Raw genomic sequence first — 15,703 nt, forward strand, 5'->3', positions numbered from 1 at the left:
TGTTTCCAAAATTTTAAGTTAAAATGCTTAATTTCTCCTTCTATATTGTTTACATACTGTAAATAAGGAATTAGAAACTTATATTTTTTTAAAAAAAATTGAAATATCTACTTCAAATTTTCATGTTACAAATTACCAACTGCAAATATGTAAATTCAAATTCAATTACAATGCCAAAAAATCCAAACTCCTAAATTCAAATCACCATTCAAACAACTAAATATGAAAAATTAACAAAGTAACCAACAATGTCTCACTTTCATCAAAAGTAGTAAATAATTATAACCAAAAGTCTACCAATTATTAAAATTAAAAATAAAAAATTATAAAATATTAATATACATATCGGGTATGTCGGGACTAACGGGTTACCCGAGCGGGTATCGGGTATACCCGATACCCGCAAAATCCAAAATAGTCATACCCGATCCCGCCCCGTTACCCGACTCCATCGGGTATCGGGTACCCGTTACCTGACGGGTATCGGGTCGGGTTCGGGAATACCCGTTACCCGCTACCCATTTCGACACCCCTAGGTAAAAGATTGGTTAACTGATATGCGGTGCCCACGTTTTTAATTTGTCAATAGTTGAATAAGACAAATTAGCAAACTATACTTTTGAAGAAATAGCAATTATACGTTATATTTGCGACTCATCAGACATTAATTACGCCATTAAATGATACATAATTAATTAAAACATTAGCCATAATCTATTACAAAAGCTCACAGCACCAAGATTTCACATTCATGTTCTCTTATTTTATTTCATCAATGCATATAAACTAGACATATGGAGTAGTACATAATAGGAGTAATGGAGATGTGGGCCCTAGACCCTAAAGCGGATGTGGGCCTATTTATAAGCATTAGACAAGGCCAATATAAGGCCTTGTGACGAAATAATGAGCCCAATTCTAATAATAACATGTCTGAATCATTGCACTTAACCTCATAGTTGCCTCATTCCTTCATAACTCGGCCAATTAAACGTTACAGATAATAAGTAGTGTTGTTCAGTTATGTTAAACTATCAAGTGTGCTATTATCTACAACGGTATAAGTCAAACAAGTTGTACAGACCACCCTTGAAAAATCGGGCCGGGGGCTTATACATGGATGGGTAGAGAAACGTGATATGTGATGGTTTACCTCATGGGTTAGTCGCAAAATGGTTGAATATGGTCTCGAGCGTGGATTGGCTGACGCTGTACTCGGATATGCCAAGCGCGTTTCTGCAGAAAGGGTGGTGCATATAAGTGACGAATAAGAAGAAACGGATGAGTAAACACAGCTGTAAATTTTCCTCTTCTAACCTGTTCCTTTCCATGTGTCCGAAAACATCAGCAAGTGAGAGATCTTCATAGTATGGCAGCTGAAATTGACAAAATCAAGTCCATATGAACTCAAAACCAGCTTCTATGAATCTTAGGTTACTAATTTCCGGAAATAGAAACGAGCATTTTCGGATGCTCCTGAAGTTTACCTGGTATTTAACACTCAACCCGTCACAGCTTTGGTATGTCGCGCCGGGAAAGGAGGATTGGACGAATGTATCAATTGCTGCAAATTTTTCTTTGGTCAACCACCACTCTGAAAATAGCGCAAGCTGGATCCCTCCTAGTAAGACAGACAAAGACAATGAGATACTGTGGGAAATGGTGGGCCGAATATGAATTTACATAAGCATCAGTATGAATATTGAGCACATATGGGAGTTTGGAGACAATTAATTCGACATGAGGGTCTCCATACCATCACGGAGCAACTGCTCTGACAACTGTTCCCCAAAAGCCCCACGAGAATCTCTATTTGCTGACACAAGTGTATGCACTCGTTCTTCATTGCCAAGCCACTGCGCAATTGCCACAATCATCTCATTCGATAAGCTGATTTCTGCCACTGTTTCAGCAGCAATGCTGTCTGCACGTCCTATGCAGCCTTCAAGGTCATTGAGTATGCTTCGTGGCGGAGAATTCATGTTAAAGAACTTTTCTTGAATTGTTTGGCACATCACATCTAATTCCAAAGAGCTTACTTCAGTAGGTTTAACCTGATGACGAGAGAGGTAGGATCAAATGATGAAAACACATTGATAGAATTAATGAACTGTAGGAAAAGCTACCTCTAGCTCGAGATGATTGCCAAATCTATTTTTTAAATGCTGTGGACTCCCAATACATCTGAGCTTGCCTCCAACCTAATATAAATGCAATTCAGGTGAATGAGAATTAATACATAAATATTTCACACGGAGCCAGTCACATTTTGGGTAGATCTCTAGAACTGTACCATTATCCCAATCCTGGTGCAGAGAGCTTGAGCTTCATTCATGCTGTGGGTAGTGAGCATAACAGCCGTCTTTCCTCTTCTGGTTGATAAACGCGATAGAACTTCCCACATGAATCTTTTGGCGATTGGATCCATTCCTTAAGTAAGATAACAACAATGATTATGGAGCATTCAACTCAAACACAATGTCTTTGAGAATAGAGAATTGACGGTTTAAAATAAAGTTTCTAGATACAAGGATCAAGTGATAGGAATGAAATGAAAGGTTCTTAATATTAGGGCCACTCTCTCGATTTCTCTCACACTGTCTCTCACACACACATACAGAAACTAAGACAAACTTGTTTTTGCATATGAACAACCATACTAGGAAAGGAGAATGAACAGATGTTAGTACCAGTAGATGGCTCATCAAGAATGACAATGGGAGGATTTCCAATCATTGCAATCGCAACTGATAACTTTCGTTTGTTCCCTCCACTTAATGCATATGATGGCTTATCGGCATGTTTCAACAAGTCAAATTCCACTAAATTTTCCATGACAACCTGTTTCCATTACAACCAGCAATCATCACATGATATTGCATCAATCACAAAGCAGTTGATGCAGATGCAGTTTTGCTTTGAAACAGAACACACTAAGAGGCTAGAAACCTTTGTATTCACAAGATCGAGAATGGAAATTAATTTTTCACTTAAGAAAAGTCGCATGAAATTGCCGAAGTGACTTGGTACAGTGCCTACTTGTGGACACTAAACAATTTAAGCACATGCTCACCAATAATACACCACAAATCAACATCCTGATTTCGACTACAAAGAATTCATAGATGTGAAATATGTTCAATGACCACTTACATTTTCAAGCTCATACTCTGGAACTCCTTTTATTCTAGCATAGAGTTCAAGGTGTTCCCGGGCAGTAACAAACTCAAGCAGAGCATCAAATTGAGGGCAATACCCAATCTGACAGGGGAAAGTAACAAGAAAGAATCAATCAGATCTCAACCCTTTTTAACACTAAATCTATTATCCAAGCTAAGTATTTTATACGAAATGATTCAGGAACACCATGACATACATGCTGACGAGCAGCCTTCGGGTTTGATCTTATATCTTTACCAAAAATATATGCAGTTCCATCACTGGGATATTCTTCACCTGACCACGACAATTTGAAAAACAAAATATTTCATTTTTGTCAGTTTTCATTATATGAAAGAAATTATATTTTATTGGCATGCCTCGTGTTTTGGCTTAGTCAATTTACATGTACTTCCCACGGAGGTGAGACATATAGGCAGGAAAGAACAAGAAAACAGTTTTACCAGACAGCATTGACAAAGTTGTAGTTTTTCCGGCTCCGTTAGTTCCTAGGAACCCAAAACACTCTCCCTCGTGTACTGAGAAAGTCAATGAGTGAACAGCAATTTTAGGACCAAGCTGCTTCTCTCCTGGATACACCTGAAACAAGGCGTGTACAACTTATTACGATTAAATGAAGTTCAACAAAATTGTTTATTGTTGTATGTGCTTAGGGTACCTTTCGAAGATTACGAAGGTAGATAACTGCACTATCAACTCCACTGGAGAGTACTCTGTCTCTTTCTGCACGTACATCAATGTCCTCCTCAAGACTGGAATTTTCTCCCATTGTTGATGTAAGAAGAGGTTCTAGGGATGAACTAGGAGGAGTAAGAGATCTTCTTATTCTCATCCACAAGTTGGAAGATGTTCCAAAATTTATCTTTAAAGGCAGCAGAACTTCGAGGCATAGTGTGATGACAAAGTAAATGATGCCCTACACCAGATAGAAAAGGAAATATAGTAACATATCACGACAGAAGAAGATAAAATGCAAGAGCGTGTTCTTGTGCAGAACATGTAGGAAAATCATAGAAGCAATTCAAAAGATCCGAGAATTAACAATAGAACAATCTTCAGAACACTAATGTGCTACATTGAAAGTCCAATTTTTTTTTTCATAACAATAAAGTAGAGATGCAGACAGAACTAAGGCCAAAGTCCAGCTGTTATATTGGAATATGATGTTTCAGTGTGACCCTATACAATAATAGCAGTGAACTGATTGGAGATAATGTGGCTTAAGTGGCACCTCAGCAGCCAAATAGCATATAGAGGCACCAGTGACATTCCAGTCAAAAACACTGTCGCCAGATCCCTCTTTCATCCCCTGTCGCATAAGAGCTAAAGACGCTAGCCCATCCGCAAAGCAGAACCCAGGAGACAATCTGAAGAAGTTCTGCAAAATCAAGATCCCTTTCTCAGATGGCATATTACTTTCCACCCAGCATGGTCTTACAAACATTTAAAAAGTGAAAATATCAAACACAACTCAGAGCAACAACCTTCTCGTTATGTTACCTCAATAAGACTAAAAGTTCTAGACCTACTAAAGGTATTATTTTTCAAGTCCAAGTGAAGGAGCAGGCAGATATCAAAAATTTGAGCTAGCATATCTATATAATGGGGTATGTTTCAAGGCTGATCATATGATGCAAAGTTCAAGGATGGGAAATGAATACAGTTTCAGTAATAAAAGGGAAATTAATAAATATCTTGTCCGACTAATTTTAGTCTGTAATGCTGTGCATTTATGAAAGGATAAACCTAATGTTCAGACTAAATATTCCAACCTTGAGAAGAGAATTGGCTTGTGCTGTTGATGCTATAAGCCCCATTATGAAAGATATAACCATGAGAATAAGGCCAGTGAAAAAATGCACCAAGAGGACAACATTCTGCAACATTCACAAATAGATTCAGCAACTGACTGGAATCCCAACTACGTAAAGCACAACTTCAGAATCAAGTACCTGTGCCATGCTATGCTCAGAAAAGAAAAAAGTGAGACAATAAGTAGATGATGCTATTGATAATCCATATCCCAAGAACATGAGGACAGTCGAGAAGAAAGATTCCCTCCCAATGAATTGCTCTAGACCTGCATTACGATGAACTCAAGAAAGTTATGGAACCATGAAAGGAATGCTGAGCTAAAAGTTTCTTAATTGAGAAAATGACAGTGACCGAGGAAAATTTAGTAGCAGATTTTATGACAGCTACAAGCATAATAAACTACTCCTTAGAGTTTGTCAAGCTTTTACTATCATGCGATGTAGTTTTTGCAAACACCTAGAATATCTTGAGCCAATAAAAGCTGATATTACTAGAAAATATACAGCGACAATAATGTAACTCAGAAAGCGATGGCATAAAGTTTAAAGCGTACCGAATATGTAGAAGAGGAGTATGGCAAAAGATGAAGGAAATAAGAAGCTGACAAAGTCCCAAAAGTATGTTGAAGCCCAATATGACAGTATAGATACCTGAAAATATCAAGCATGAAGAGTGCCAGCTCAGATAGCGTTGAAATAACTAAAGTTAAAACCTCAAAGGAAAATAGTAATACCCCACTGATAAGTTGTTGATGCTTAGCTTTTACTTCACGTTCCTGTATCAAGAAAATATACTGCTGAACAAACAGACCACCTTAAGAAATAACATAAACATATAGCTAGAACATGCTATTAGAGTGCTTGTGAGCTTGCCTATAGCTTCAAACATTGCAGACAAGATTTGTGATAATGTGTGCATCCTAGTGGTAGGGAATTGACTGAGCACACAATCTACATTAAGGAATTTTCACTGTCTAAAAAATATAACTAAAAAGTTTACCTTAACAATAGCCACAGCAAATGAAGCAGGAATGAAGGAGAAGGCCATAGTAACAACCACGGCAACTTCAAATGCATCCAGATCCTAGAATTTATTCATAAAAGTTAATAGATAAATTTAACTTGATCTCATCTCATCTTGCACATAGAAGCTCAAAAATACAATCAAAGGAATTGAGTGTACAGCCCATGTAGTTACAAGAATGAATTTTCTATGGTCTACAGATAATAAATTGGAGAACTAGACCACTTCACTATTTTAGAACATCAGAATGATTAATAAATCTTGCATATGTGGAAACCATTTATGTCTCCTGAATGCAGACACTTGTAAACAAGAAAATCAGATTCTTGTGAAGAAATAATAATGATATCCAAAGACCATATCTCTTCGAAGTCAATTAACTAAAAAAATCCTAAACATACATGGTGTTGCTGAAGCTGACTCTCTGTCATGGGCAATGGGTGATTACGTGTTTGAATTGTCATATTCTCATTAAGAGTAGCGAGCCTCAGTATTGCTGAATTTATCAAATTAATAAATGTCGGACCACCATGCTGACAAGTACTGTTGTGAAGAACAGTATATCCTAGACTCCCATCTCCACTCTGTTTATCCATCACAACTGCTCCATACCTGTGAGAAAACAAGTGTAAACACATCTAAGAGATAACAACCATTGAACTATTCATATGACCCAGAGAGAAATTTGACTTTTCAAGCAACTTGGTTAGACACTAAGCAGACGAGACATAACCATTTAAAATTGTCGCACATGATCGATGAGATTCAAAGGTCCTACTAGGCAATTTAATTTGCATTCATTTTCTTCAGAGGATCTGATTGGCCTGCATCGAAATCTAGATCAAACTTTACTAAGGATGTCTAGAATGCTATATAAAGATCCAGAACTTGTTCACAACGCCTACTACTTCTTGTGTATGGGATCTTGTATTAGTTTAGCAGCTGTCAAATCTATTAGTTCATAAATCTATTTGAAGATATAGAAAAGGTTTGAAACGAAAAAATTCAGAAGCACGGAATTTAAATTACCTTGACTCATAGGTTTCATTAAAGCTAGACATGAGATATTCGCTCATTGAAAGTAAAATGGGGCCTAGGGTTGCCCCTGCAGCTTCAATAGCATCAGACAATGCCTTCTCTGAATCAGGAAACCTATAAGTAGTTTCTTTAAATTTTTGGATCCAACCTCCATGTACATGCTCCGAAACCTATGCAGTGGATAAAATTTACATGTGGAATGGAAAACATATTTGACAAGTAACATCATTCTTTGTATTTGACAGAACAAACATAAACAGAAAATAGAAACCTCTTTTGAAATGTGCAAGGATAGATCAAAAGGGATAGGACCGCCTCCACCTCCGCCAGTTAGTAAAGGATTGAAGTATGAGGTTGTGAACGTTATTGATTGCTGGTCAGGATGAGGCTTAAGCTTTATCATAAGAATACCCAAAAGCAAGAAGATTGCAGGAATTATAAGCTGAAAAACAATTGTCTTTTGATCCCTCCGAGAAGAAACAGCTCTCTTTATCAATAATGCTTTTGAGTGCCTCCAGAAAGTAGACCTTGAAAGTACACCGAAGCAACAGCATTGCATAGTCAGGAACTTTATAACATTTAGAGTAGTTTCCAGAAAAAGAGTACAAGCTTTTCTCATTGCAGAGAACATGAAGCCAATAATATTGGCATAACTTTTAGAGACTTTGGTGTTAGACATCCTTTCTGAAGCATTATTTTCGGTAAGTTGTCCAACATGTTTGTCAGGTGTATCATGAGGATTCTCATTAACCGGGCACTCTGTTTCATCAAAATCACCTCCAGCAACTCTTAGAAACACTTCCTCTAGAGTTGTGATAGAGATACCGTAGCTCTCAATGCCAAGAAAATCACTCCTTCCATAGTTGGGATTCTCAAGGTTCGGGCTTGATCTCTGCATGCAACTTTCTATTTCACGGAACATGCTTTCAAAGGATGATGAGGATGCAAGAGGGAGTTTGAATGAGATCTCGTTACCAACCTGCAAAAGATAAGGCCAGTGTGTGTTTGGGAGAATAGCCACAACAACCTATTGTAGATAAATGCATTGTTCCCACAGTTGATTTTATCTTCAAAATGCATGTAATACAAATATTAAGAAAATGACAGAGAATTCAACTCTAGTTGAAAAGGTGCTCCAACAGAGACACCATATTTGAGCAGAAAAGGTCAGAGGATTACATCGCTCACACATGTTGCTGATGGAATGTGACTGTAAACAATATCAGCAGCTGCAGAGGCAGTTGGTGTAGTCTGGAGATATAAACATGTAGGAAATTATTGGAAGATATATGAACTCTAACAGCATAATTGGAGTGATTGCTCCATACCTTCACGAGGGTGAGAGTATAACCAACTCCATAGTGCTGCTTTAAGTAAAAGGAACTGTTGAAAGATGCATGAGATGTTATGCAGCCGTATAAGATATAAACATAACTGCAAGCTATTAATTCTGCTAGGAAATTATCATATTCTCCTAAAGTTCTGCTGGTTCTCACTTTTCTCAATTTAATTGTGAATGCTTTTTTTGGGTGTGTGCATATATGTGCTGTTGGGGGGTGGGGAGGGAGGGATCACATAATTAAGCAAAAACCTTCCGCAACATTTTAGAGAACCGTTAGCCATGATAGCTATCCGATCTCCTAGTGCATCGGCCTCATCCATGGAGTGAGTAGTTAGTAGTATTATTCTCCCCTTTTTTTTTCTTTTGATCATCTGCCATGTCAACCGCATTGAGTACGGATCCATTCCACTTGTAGGCTCATCAAGGATAATAACCTGTTTTACATGAGTAATTATTATAGTAGGAGTTATAGTCAGAATCAGAGGATATTCACAGAAGTTATTTGAACCTTGCTGTTTCCAATTAGTGCAATGCCCAGAGATAACTTCCTCCTCATGCCTCCAGAAAGAGCCCTTACATGAGTATTGATTTTGTCTGCCAAACCAACCTAATGAAAGATGATTGCACAAGCGTCTCCAGTCAGCGATAAGAAGACTCAGGTGCAGCAAAAATGTAGCTCTTCATTACAAACCTTATGCTATTAGAGCACCATGTGATGATATGTAAAGCAAACAATGGTAAAAAGTCACACTTCAATAGACACAACAATCATTCTTTTATACCCCTTGTGTTTTGTTGGAAATAGTCAACTTAAATCACATGGAAAAACACATGCAAAGTAACAATTACTCAATGATTTCACTACCGCTGTTGAAAACAAATTTGCATCAGAGGGTCAAGTTCTTAAAACTGTGAAAGAAACTTACTTCTTCAGCCATTTCAATTGCAACATTCTCCAGACAATCTTCATTAACTCCCTTGATATTAGCAAAAAATTCAAGGTGCTCCTTCACCTGCAGGAAGAAAATACAGGGAGAGCAGATATTGATTCAAAAATGGGAAGAAGAAACAGACATAATTAACTTCCACGATATAAACTCCGACATGTCAAGCAATAAAGCATAATAAAAATCACTAATACTAAACAGCTATACTAGTTTCATTTGTGTGAGATACAACTAAATATGATATAATTATGAACTTTTGGTTAGTTTAGAAAAAAGAGTGTTATATGATGGTCAATTAAGAATGGAGTTACGTAAAAGAATGATAAAGACCTATGTGATATTATGAAAATAATAGAAATACAAGAAGTTGACAACAGGGAGATTAACAATAAGTTTTTGGGGATGAAAGTTAAAAACAAAATATGCAAGCTTGAGAGGGGGACTTCTTACCGTCAATTCTGGAAAAAGAATGTCATACTGAGGACATACACCCAAACTTTGCCGTATTTCATCCTGCAAAACCAACAGTGTAACTGCAGTTTAACCCCTCGAAGAATATATACCACAAAAAAAAAAATGAAAGTTCACTGAACTGAATATACATACATAATAAATCAATAAGTTTACCATGTCAGTTAAGATGCTCTTTCCAAAAATTAATGCATCTCCAGAGGTAGGTTGGATAAGGCCTACAAGCATCGACATTGTTGTGCTTTTACCAGCTCCATTATGTCCTGCAGAACATCTAATTGAGCTCAATCACCGCAAACGATAACCATACAAAGGATTCATTGTAAAGAAGAAAATGCAATATCTATACATGAGCATCCCAATAGTAAGCGGGTGACTTCTTGAAAGCATATGGGTAATTATGGATGGATTAATTCACCTAAGGAGGATAAGTATTATTCTGCGAAAAATGCAAGGGTTGTAAAAGGGACTAGAATGTGTTCAGGACCAGAAACTTATTGTCAAAAAGTTAAGTTGTTTGCAAAGATAAAACCAATTTAATATATATTGTACCAGTAAAGCACAAGCAGTCCTACATGGCACTAACCGGACCATAGAAACTTCTAGCAAGGTAAAATATTTGATAAACTATCGAATATCTTAACCAAACTTGTATTAGTAAAAGAATGTCTAGTAGGTAATATGGTGCTGATTGGCAATGTATTAAGATTATGGATAGCGCAATTAGAGTCAATAAAGTGATTGAGAGATCACTTATGCTTAAAAATTGGTTTCCCATGATAAAATCAGAGTGGGATCCATGCCTAGATAATCCTTGATATAATTCATCAAGAAAGCATGATATAAATAAGCAACTCCAAACCTATAACTAAGCATGATATAAATAAGCAACTCCAAGAAAGAATTATATCCCCCATAATAGAAAATATATTGATAATAAGTTACCTAAAAGAGCTAGTATTTGATTTTCATATAGTGTCATCTGTAAAGAATTGACAGCACAGCAGCTTGCCTTCTTAGAAGTGTACACCTTGTGCAAATCCCTTATCTGAATACATCTGGAGAGATACATTATACAAAGTAACTGGGTATAAAAATACAATTTTGTTTATCGATTGGAACGCAAACTCAGGTATTGTTGCATTATATTTACCTCCCATCAAGTTCTTGCTGCTTCATTTCGAGACTTACTGCTTCGACGGCTGGTTTATATGAATCTTTTCCAGAAATACCAGCATCTTCAGTAGAGTTGCTATCAATTAATTTATCAAGTGAACTGGAAGAGAACTCTTCATTTGTATTCTTCTTCCTCGAAAAGTGCTTAAATAACATAGAACTCCAAGAACTGCGTGTTTTATATTCCTTATGGAGAACCTGATATCATACACACATATCAAGCTGTCATGAATTACAAAAACCGTACTATTACCAATTTACCATAGGTCAAAGAAGTGAAGAACATGGATTTTTTCCTTGGAATGTTAAAAAATAGCAGGGTGCAGTCAGATGACTACAAGTTTGTATAGCTTAGGGATAAAAGACCATAAAACATCGGCAAGGAAGTTTTACCTTGTCTAAATATAGACCAACCGCACAATATAAGAAAGTGTCGAACATCATCATCAGAAGACAGACCAAAAAACAAACCCCAGAAGAGCTCTGCAGTTATGTTGAACTTGTTAAAACTGAATATAGAAGACTAAACAAAATATATGAAGAACATACCCGCCAGATGTTATTCCAACGGAGTCCAACATGAGCACGTTCATAATCAGCAAAGTTAACTGAGCCCAAGGCAAATGCGGTGGGTGAAAGAAAAGATGCCAAGACCTTAAAGACCCTACAGCATACAGAAATAAAATTTGTACAGAACCATAAAAGTATATTTAGCTTTTCATATATAACTTGAACATGCATACTTACATAGAAACTGACTCGTCATCCACAGAATAATATGGAAAAAAAGCTGCAAGAAAAGCAAGTGTCCCAACAGCTATTGCAGTTTTTGCCCGTGTGAAGAATGTAGAGATTAGAAATGACAGTGTTATTGAGCTCAGTCCAAAACAGAAGAAGTATACAAACACCAGAGACTTGTCACTGTACTTGAAAAGTGTCCCCATCGTGCAAAGAGTGATGATTCCGGAAGAGATAGCAAACTACAAAAGGATAAATGAAACAACTATCTTGTAATTGTCTATGAAATATAAAAACAAAAGGCTCATTTGTAAAGAGAGCTAATAGAAACCAACCCTTGCAACCGAAACTACAATGGGGGTAACGGATCATGCAATAGCAGTACTTTAATTGATAATGAAATGCTAAAACTCAAACCTGCAGTGCATATGTAAGAAACCATGAGATATTAAACATATTTTCTCTGAGACCCATCATGTAGAGACCTTCCTTGATTTTCTGCTCCTGGTGTAAGAGTAATTAACAGTGTTTAGTGTTTAATATGTGAAGATTCCAGGAAACATGCTTCCACTCAGAACCAAAGTAGCTGATCGAGTACCTTCTCATAAACAGAATAACCAATCAGTCGGGATATTGGAAAGAGAAATCCCAATAGGTACCTGTTCAGGAATGCAGAGAAAAAGTTAGAGAGCACCAACCCATGGAAAGATGAACTACTTTCCAAATAGCAACGGATAACATAAAAAGCTGAAAGAGTGTGCCATGAAAAAAAAAGTGTCCACAAGGTACATACAGCACTCCCATAACCCTCTTGACAATGGACTGAAATTCATCATCTGTGTACTCAGGAGTTGGAAATGGGACAAGTCTTATATTTGAAGGGCTAAACTGTGTCCAGAAGGTGCTGATTCGTGTGTCCAATAAAGTTGAGTTCGGAGATGATGATGATGATAGCTCTTCAATTTCCGAGTTATCCATTTGTTGTTGTCCAGCAAATATTATAAATGAATCCATGACTTGTTGAAGCTTCAATATGAATGAAATATGAAGATAAGCAATTGAGATTGCACAACACAAGGAACAATGTACTGAGAGAATCACCGTAATGTGAACTGCCATTTGCCAAAAGTAAATGAAGGATTAAGAAACCATACAGTTAAAAATCCGCTGATGCTGTACTGCATTATAGGTATTGGATTCACCCCTAGTTCCAAGTCATTGAGATAAGGACCATTCACGTCCATAATGGATTTAACATCAGGAAATCCTGAAAAGGCCCATGTGTGGTTCAAGCGTATGCTATAGTCAAACACCTGAGGACCTTGAGCATGAAACACAACTGCTCCTCTGATTTTCGGATTTGTATAATTTCTACAAGAAACAACATTAATATAAGTTTCCTTCTTGCCATACTCCATGACTATTGATTAGAGAAAGGGTGACATGGACTATATTATAAGAGTTGACCATATGCAAAAAGATAGCCCTCAAGTATGATAAAACCAGATATCCACAAATACAGTGATGCAAAAGGAGTGAAAGAAATAAATTAATTTAATTAGTACTAGTACATAAGAACCAAAACACTGATGAATTCATCAGGCTCTAGTTCTAACAGAAAATTCCAGATGCCCATAAAAACAGTATCTTTAGAAAGAAAAACAATGATTCCTGTTTGTTTTGAAATCTGTCACATCACCAGGGTATACATTCCCCAATAACAACATATTTATAAAACTATCCAACCATTTTATAAGCTTAACACAGACAGTTCGATAGTAGCACTAGTTCCTGCGAAATAAAGCACTCTTTTGATTGTTTCCCTGTTTTGAGTGAGAGTAGCTTACAACCTATTCTATACTAGTGCCTAGTCAAAACCGGTTGCTCAACCATTGACCCATTGCCCAACTATCCACAAGTTAAAACAGGAGACGCACAACCTGCCCCTTCCCATCTATCATGTGGCATTGCGAAGTTACTTATATAACATACTTCAGCTTCTCTGCCCTGAGCAACATCTCAGAACCTTCATTGTGCAGCCTTGTGCATATAGTCACTTTACGAACCAAAAACAGGGTTAGACTTTTGTTACAGGTAAACCACCTCTAAGCAACTATCTAAGACCAGCAGGGTGGTTATCAGAATGATGACTATAGATACTAGTAGCATTACAAACATAATCTCTGCATATTGTTCCTCCCCGCTCAAAAAAATATACTGTGCAAAGAATAAGAGAAACCATGACTGACCTCACTTTGTCAAAAACACCATACAAATCTGAACGTATATATGTCTCAAGATCTTCTTCATCTATATAAACTTTGCTTGCCACCTACAACAAAGTAACATTGCCAACACTGAAATAAATGATACCATAAAATTTAATGGCACAGGGAATATGAGACAAGCAATATGCAGTATTACCATTGGATTGCTAATACAGAAATAAATAAAACCAGAAATTTAATGTAATGAATGCATGCCAAGCATAGAGAAGCCCAAAATACAGTAAACCATTTTGAGCACATAAAGGAACACGAAAGGCAAAAGGTATCATCACACAGGAGTGCTGGAAGCCTGGAACAGAAAGGGATATTCAAAACAAAACGAAACTGTGTGTACCCTCAGCAAAGGAAATTTTATTGACAGCAGATTAATCATCATCCTTGTCTCCTTTGTGTCTGGTGCAAATGCCAAATACTCATCATTGGCACATAATAATTCTAAAACTTGGGTAAAAGGTGCAGACATGTCACTCTTTCCCACTTCCACAAGCATGTCCTTACTAATATACCTGCACCGGACATCAATCAAAGTAAAATATGTATGTCGAAATTACAGCAGTATTGAAAGTGCCAAAGACTGGAACATGTTCACTTAATAACATCTATAATCCAACTCCAAATATGGGTTAATAAAGTTAGTCACATAGATTGTAACAAGAAGCCAAAGATTCCATGATACATCTACCTGCTTGATGATTCAATTTATTCTCTCCACACAAGGCAGAAAAATATCAACTTGAATAAAATAGAGAAAATTATCACATAAACCCGAAGCAGATAGAGAACAAGATCACAACAGTGTACAAGATACTTACGCCTGCGGAGGATGTAGTGTTGTATCAACTTTTGATCTTATGGCTACTAGCAACAACAACACAATTGTGGGAAGCAAAATCTGTCAATTCAAATAGAACAACATGAATTAACATCCACTCTGCACCTATCTATAGTACAAAAATCATGAAATTGTAAAATTTGACTCTAAAAACACAATAATTCTTGATTAAGAGTTGTTCCCTCACTTCAGATTGACGCTCACAACACCGCAATCCACGAAATCAGAGAATAGGATACTTTGAAAAAACTCATAGTAAAATAAAACCCAAATTCGCAAAATACGATTAATGAAGTATGCAAGAGCTCCATCGCCTACTTCAGTTCAGGAAATATATGTATAGACCTGATCACAAAGACTGCAATTCTAGTACTACTATGTGTCTGTGTGAAAGAAAGAAAGAAAGAAAGAAAGAAAGAAGAAAAAGAAGTGAAGACCTCTGCACAGGTGACAAAAGGGTTGCGAATTTTGAGGAGCCAGTTCTTGCGCAACATGGCCTTCAATTGTCTCCTCCAACACCTCATATTCTCTTTCTCTTCTCCCATGGCGGAAATTCAGCTCGGAATTTATGTAGCCTCGCACTCACACAAGACACCAGTCAATGGGGAAAGCAAACATTTTATTCAACATATGATCAGATATAAAGAGAGAGAGAGAGAATGAAATTTGGTTTGAACGAAGACATTTGGAAAGATGCAAAGTATGTGTCAACTGATATTTATCGGAGGGGTATCTATTTTTTTTAACCATAATGGCTTTATATAGTATTTTTTTACAATCATATTCTTATATGAGCAAAACTAAAAGTAAAAGTAAAAGTAAAAATAAAAGAGAGGAGAAAAAGTAAGAAAGA

General features: G+C 36.8%; 1 protein-coding gene across 1 annotated transcript; it reads right to left on the reverse strand.

The window, feature by feature from the left end:
* Positions 1-916: 916 nt before the first annotated feature.
* ABCA1 (ATP-binding cassette A1) lies at positions 917-15,541 on the reverse strand. The gene is made up of 40 exons (XM_048103323.2): positions 15,288-15,541; positions 14,831-14,910; positions 14,353-14,524; positions 13,980-14,062; positions 12,885-13,101; positions 12,524-12,756; positions 12,329-12,389; positions 12,148-12,234; positions 11,740-11,972; positions 11,542-11,656; positions 11,386-11,475; positions 10,970-11,190; positions 10,762-10,874; positions 9,973-10,079; positions 9,796-9,858; positions 9,325-9,411; positions 8,907-9,005; positions 8,648-8,832; positions 8,385-8,439; positions 8,236-8,307; positions 7,328-8,035; positions 7,048-7,226; positions 6,420-6,630; positions 5,995-6,078; positions 5,729-5,770; positions 5,549-5,645; positions 5,133-5,260; positions 4,953-5,057; positions 4,412-4,558; positions 3,839-4,096; positions 3,624-3,759; positions 3,377-3,456; positions 3,154-3,261; positions 2,691-2,841; positions 2,294-2,430; positions 2,127-2,201; positions 1,757-2,054; positions 1,488-1,621; positions 1,318-1,376; positions 917-1,236 (listed from the first exon to the last, which is right to left on the reverse strand). Exons 1-40 carry the CDS (start codon positions 15,393-15,395, stop codon positions 1,155-1,157), a joined length of 5,700 nt encoding a protein of 1,899 aa, XP_047959280.1. The 5' UTR covers positions 15,396-15,541; the 3' UTR covers positions 917-1,154.
* Between the last annotated feature and the right edge of the window lie 162 nt (positions 15,542-15,703).

The sequence above is a fragment of the Salvia hispanica genome, chromosome 6, assembly GCF_029641045.1.
Source record: "Salvia hispanica isolate PSC_SH4W2 chromosome 6, Shi_PSC_v1, whole genome shotgun sequence".
Taxonomy (NCBI): Eukaryota; Viridiplantae; Streptophyta; class Magnoliopsida; order Lamiales; family Lamiaceae; genus Salvia; species Salvia hispanica.

Bases quoted from the DNA above. Each gene is read 5' to 3' on its own strand.
- ABCA1 (XM_048103323.2), bottom strand. From the start codon at position 15,395: ATGGGAGAAGAGAAAGAGAATATGAGGTGTTGGAGGAGACAATTGAAG. The intron at 5,771-5,994 runs GTAAACTTTTTA...TTCTTGATACAG, and splicing joins TTGCTGTGGCTATTGTTAAG to GAACGTGAAGTAAAAGCTAA. The intron at 3,457-3,623 runs GTAAAACTGTTT...TGTCGTGGTCAG, and splicing joins AACTTTGTCAATGCTGTCTG to GTGAAGAATATCCCAGTGAT.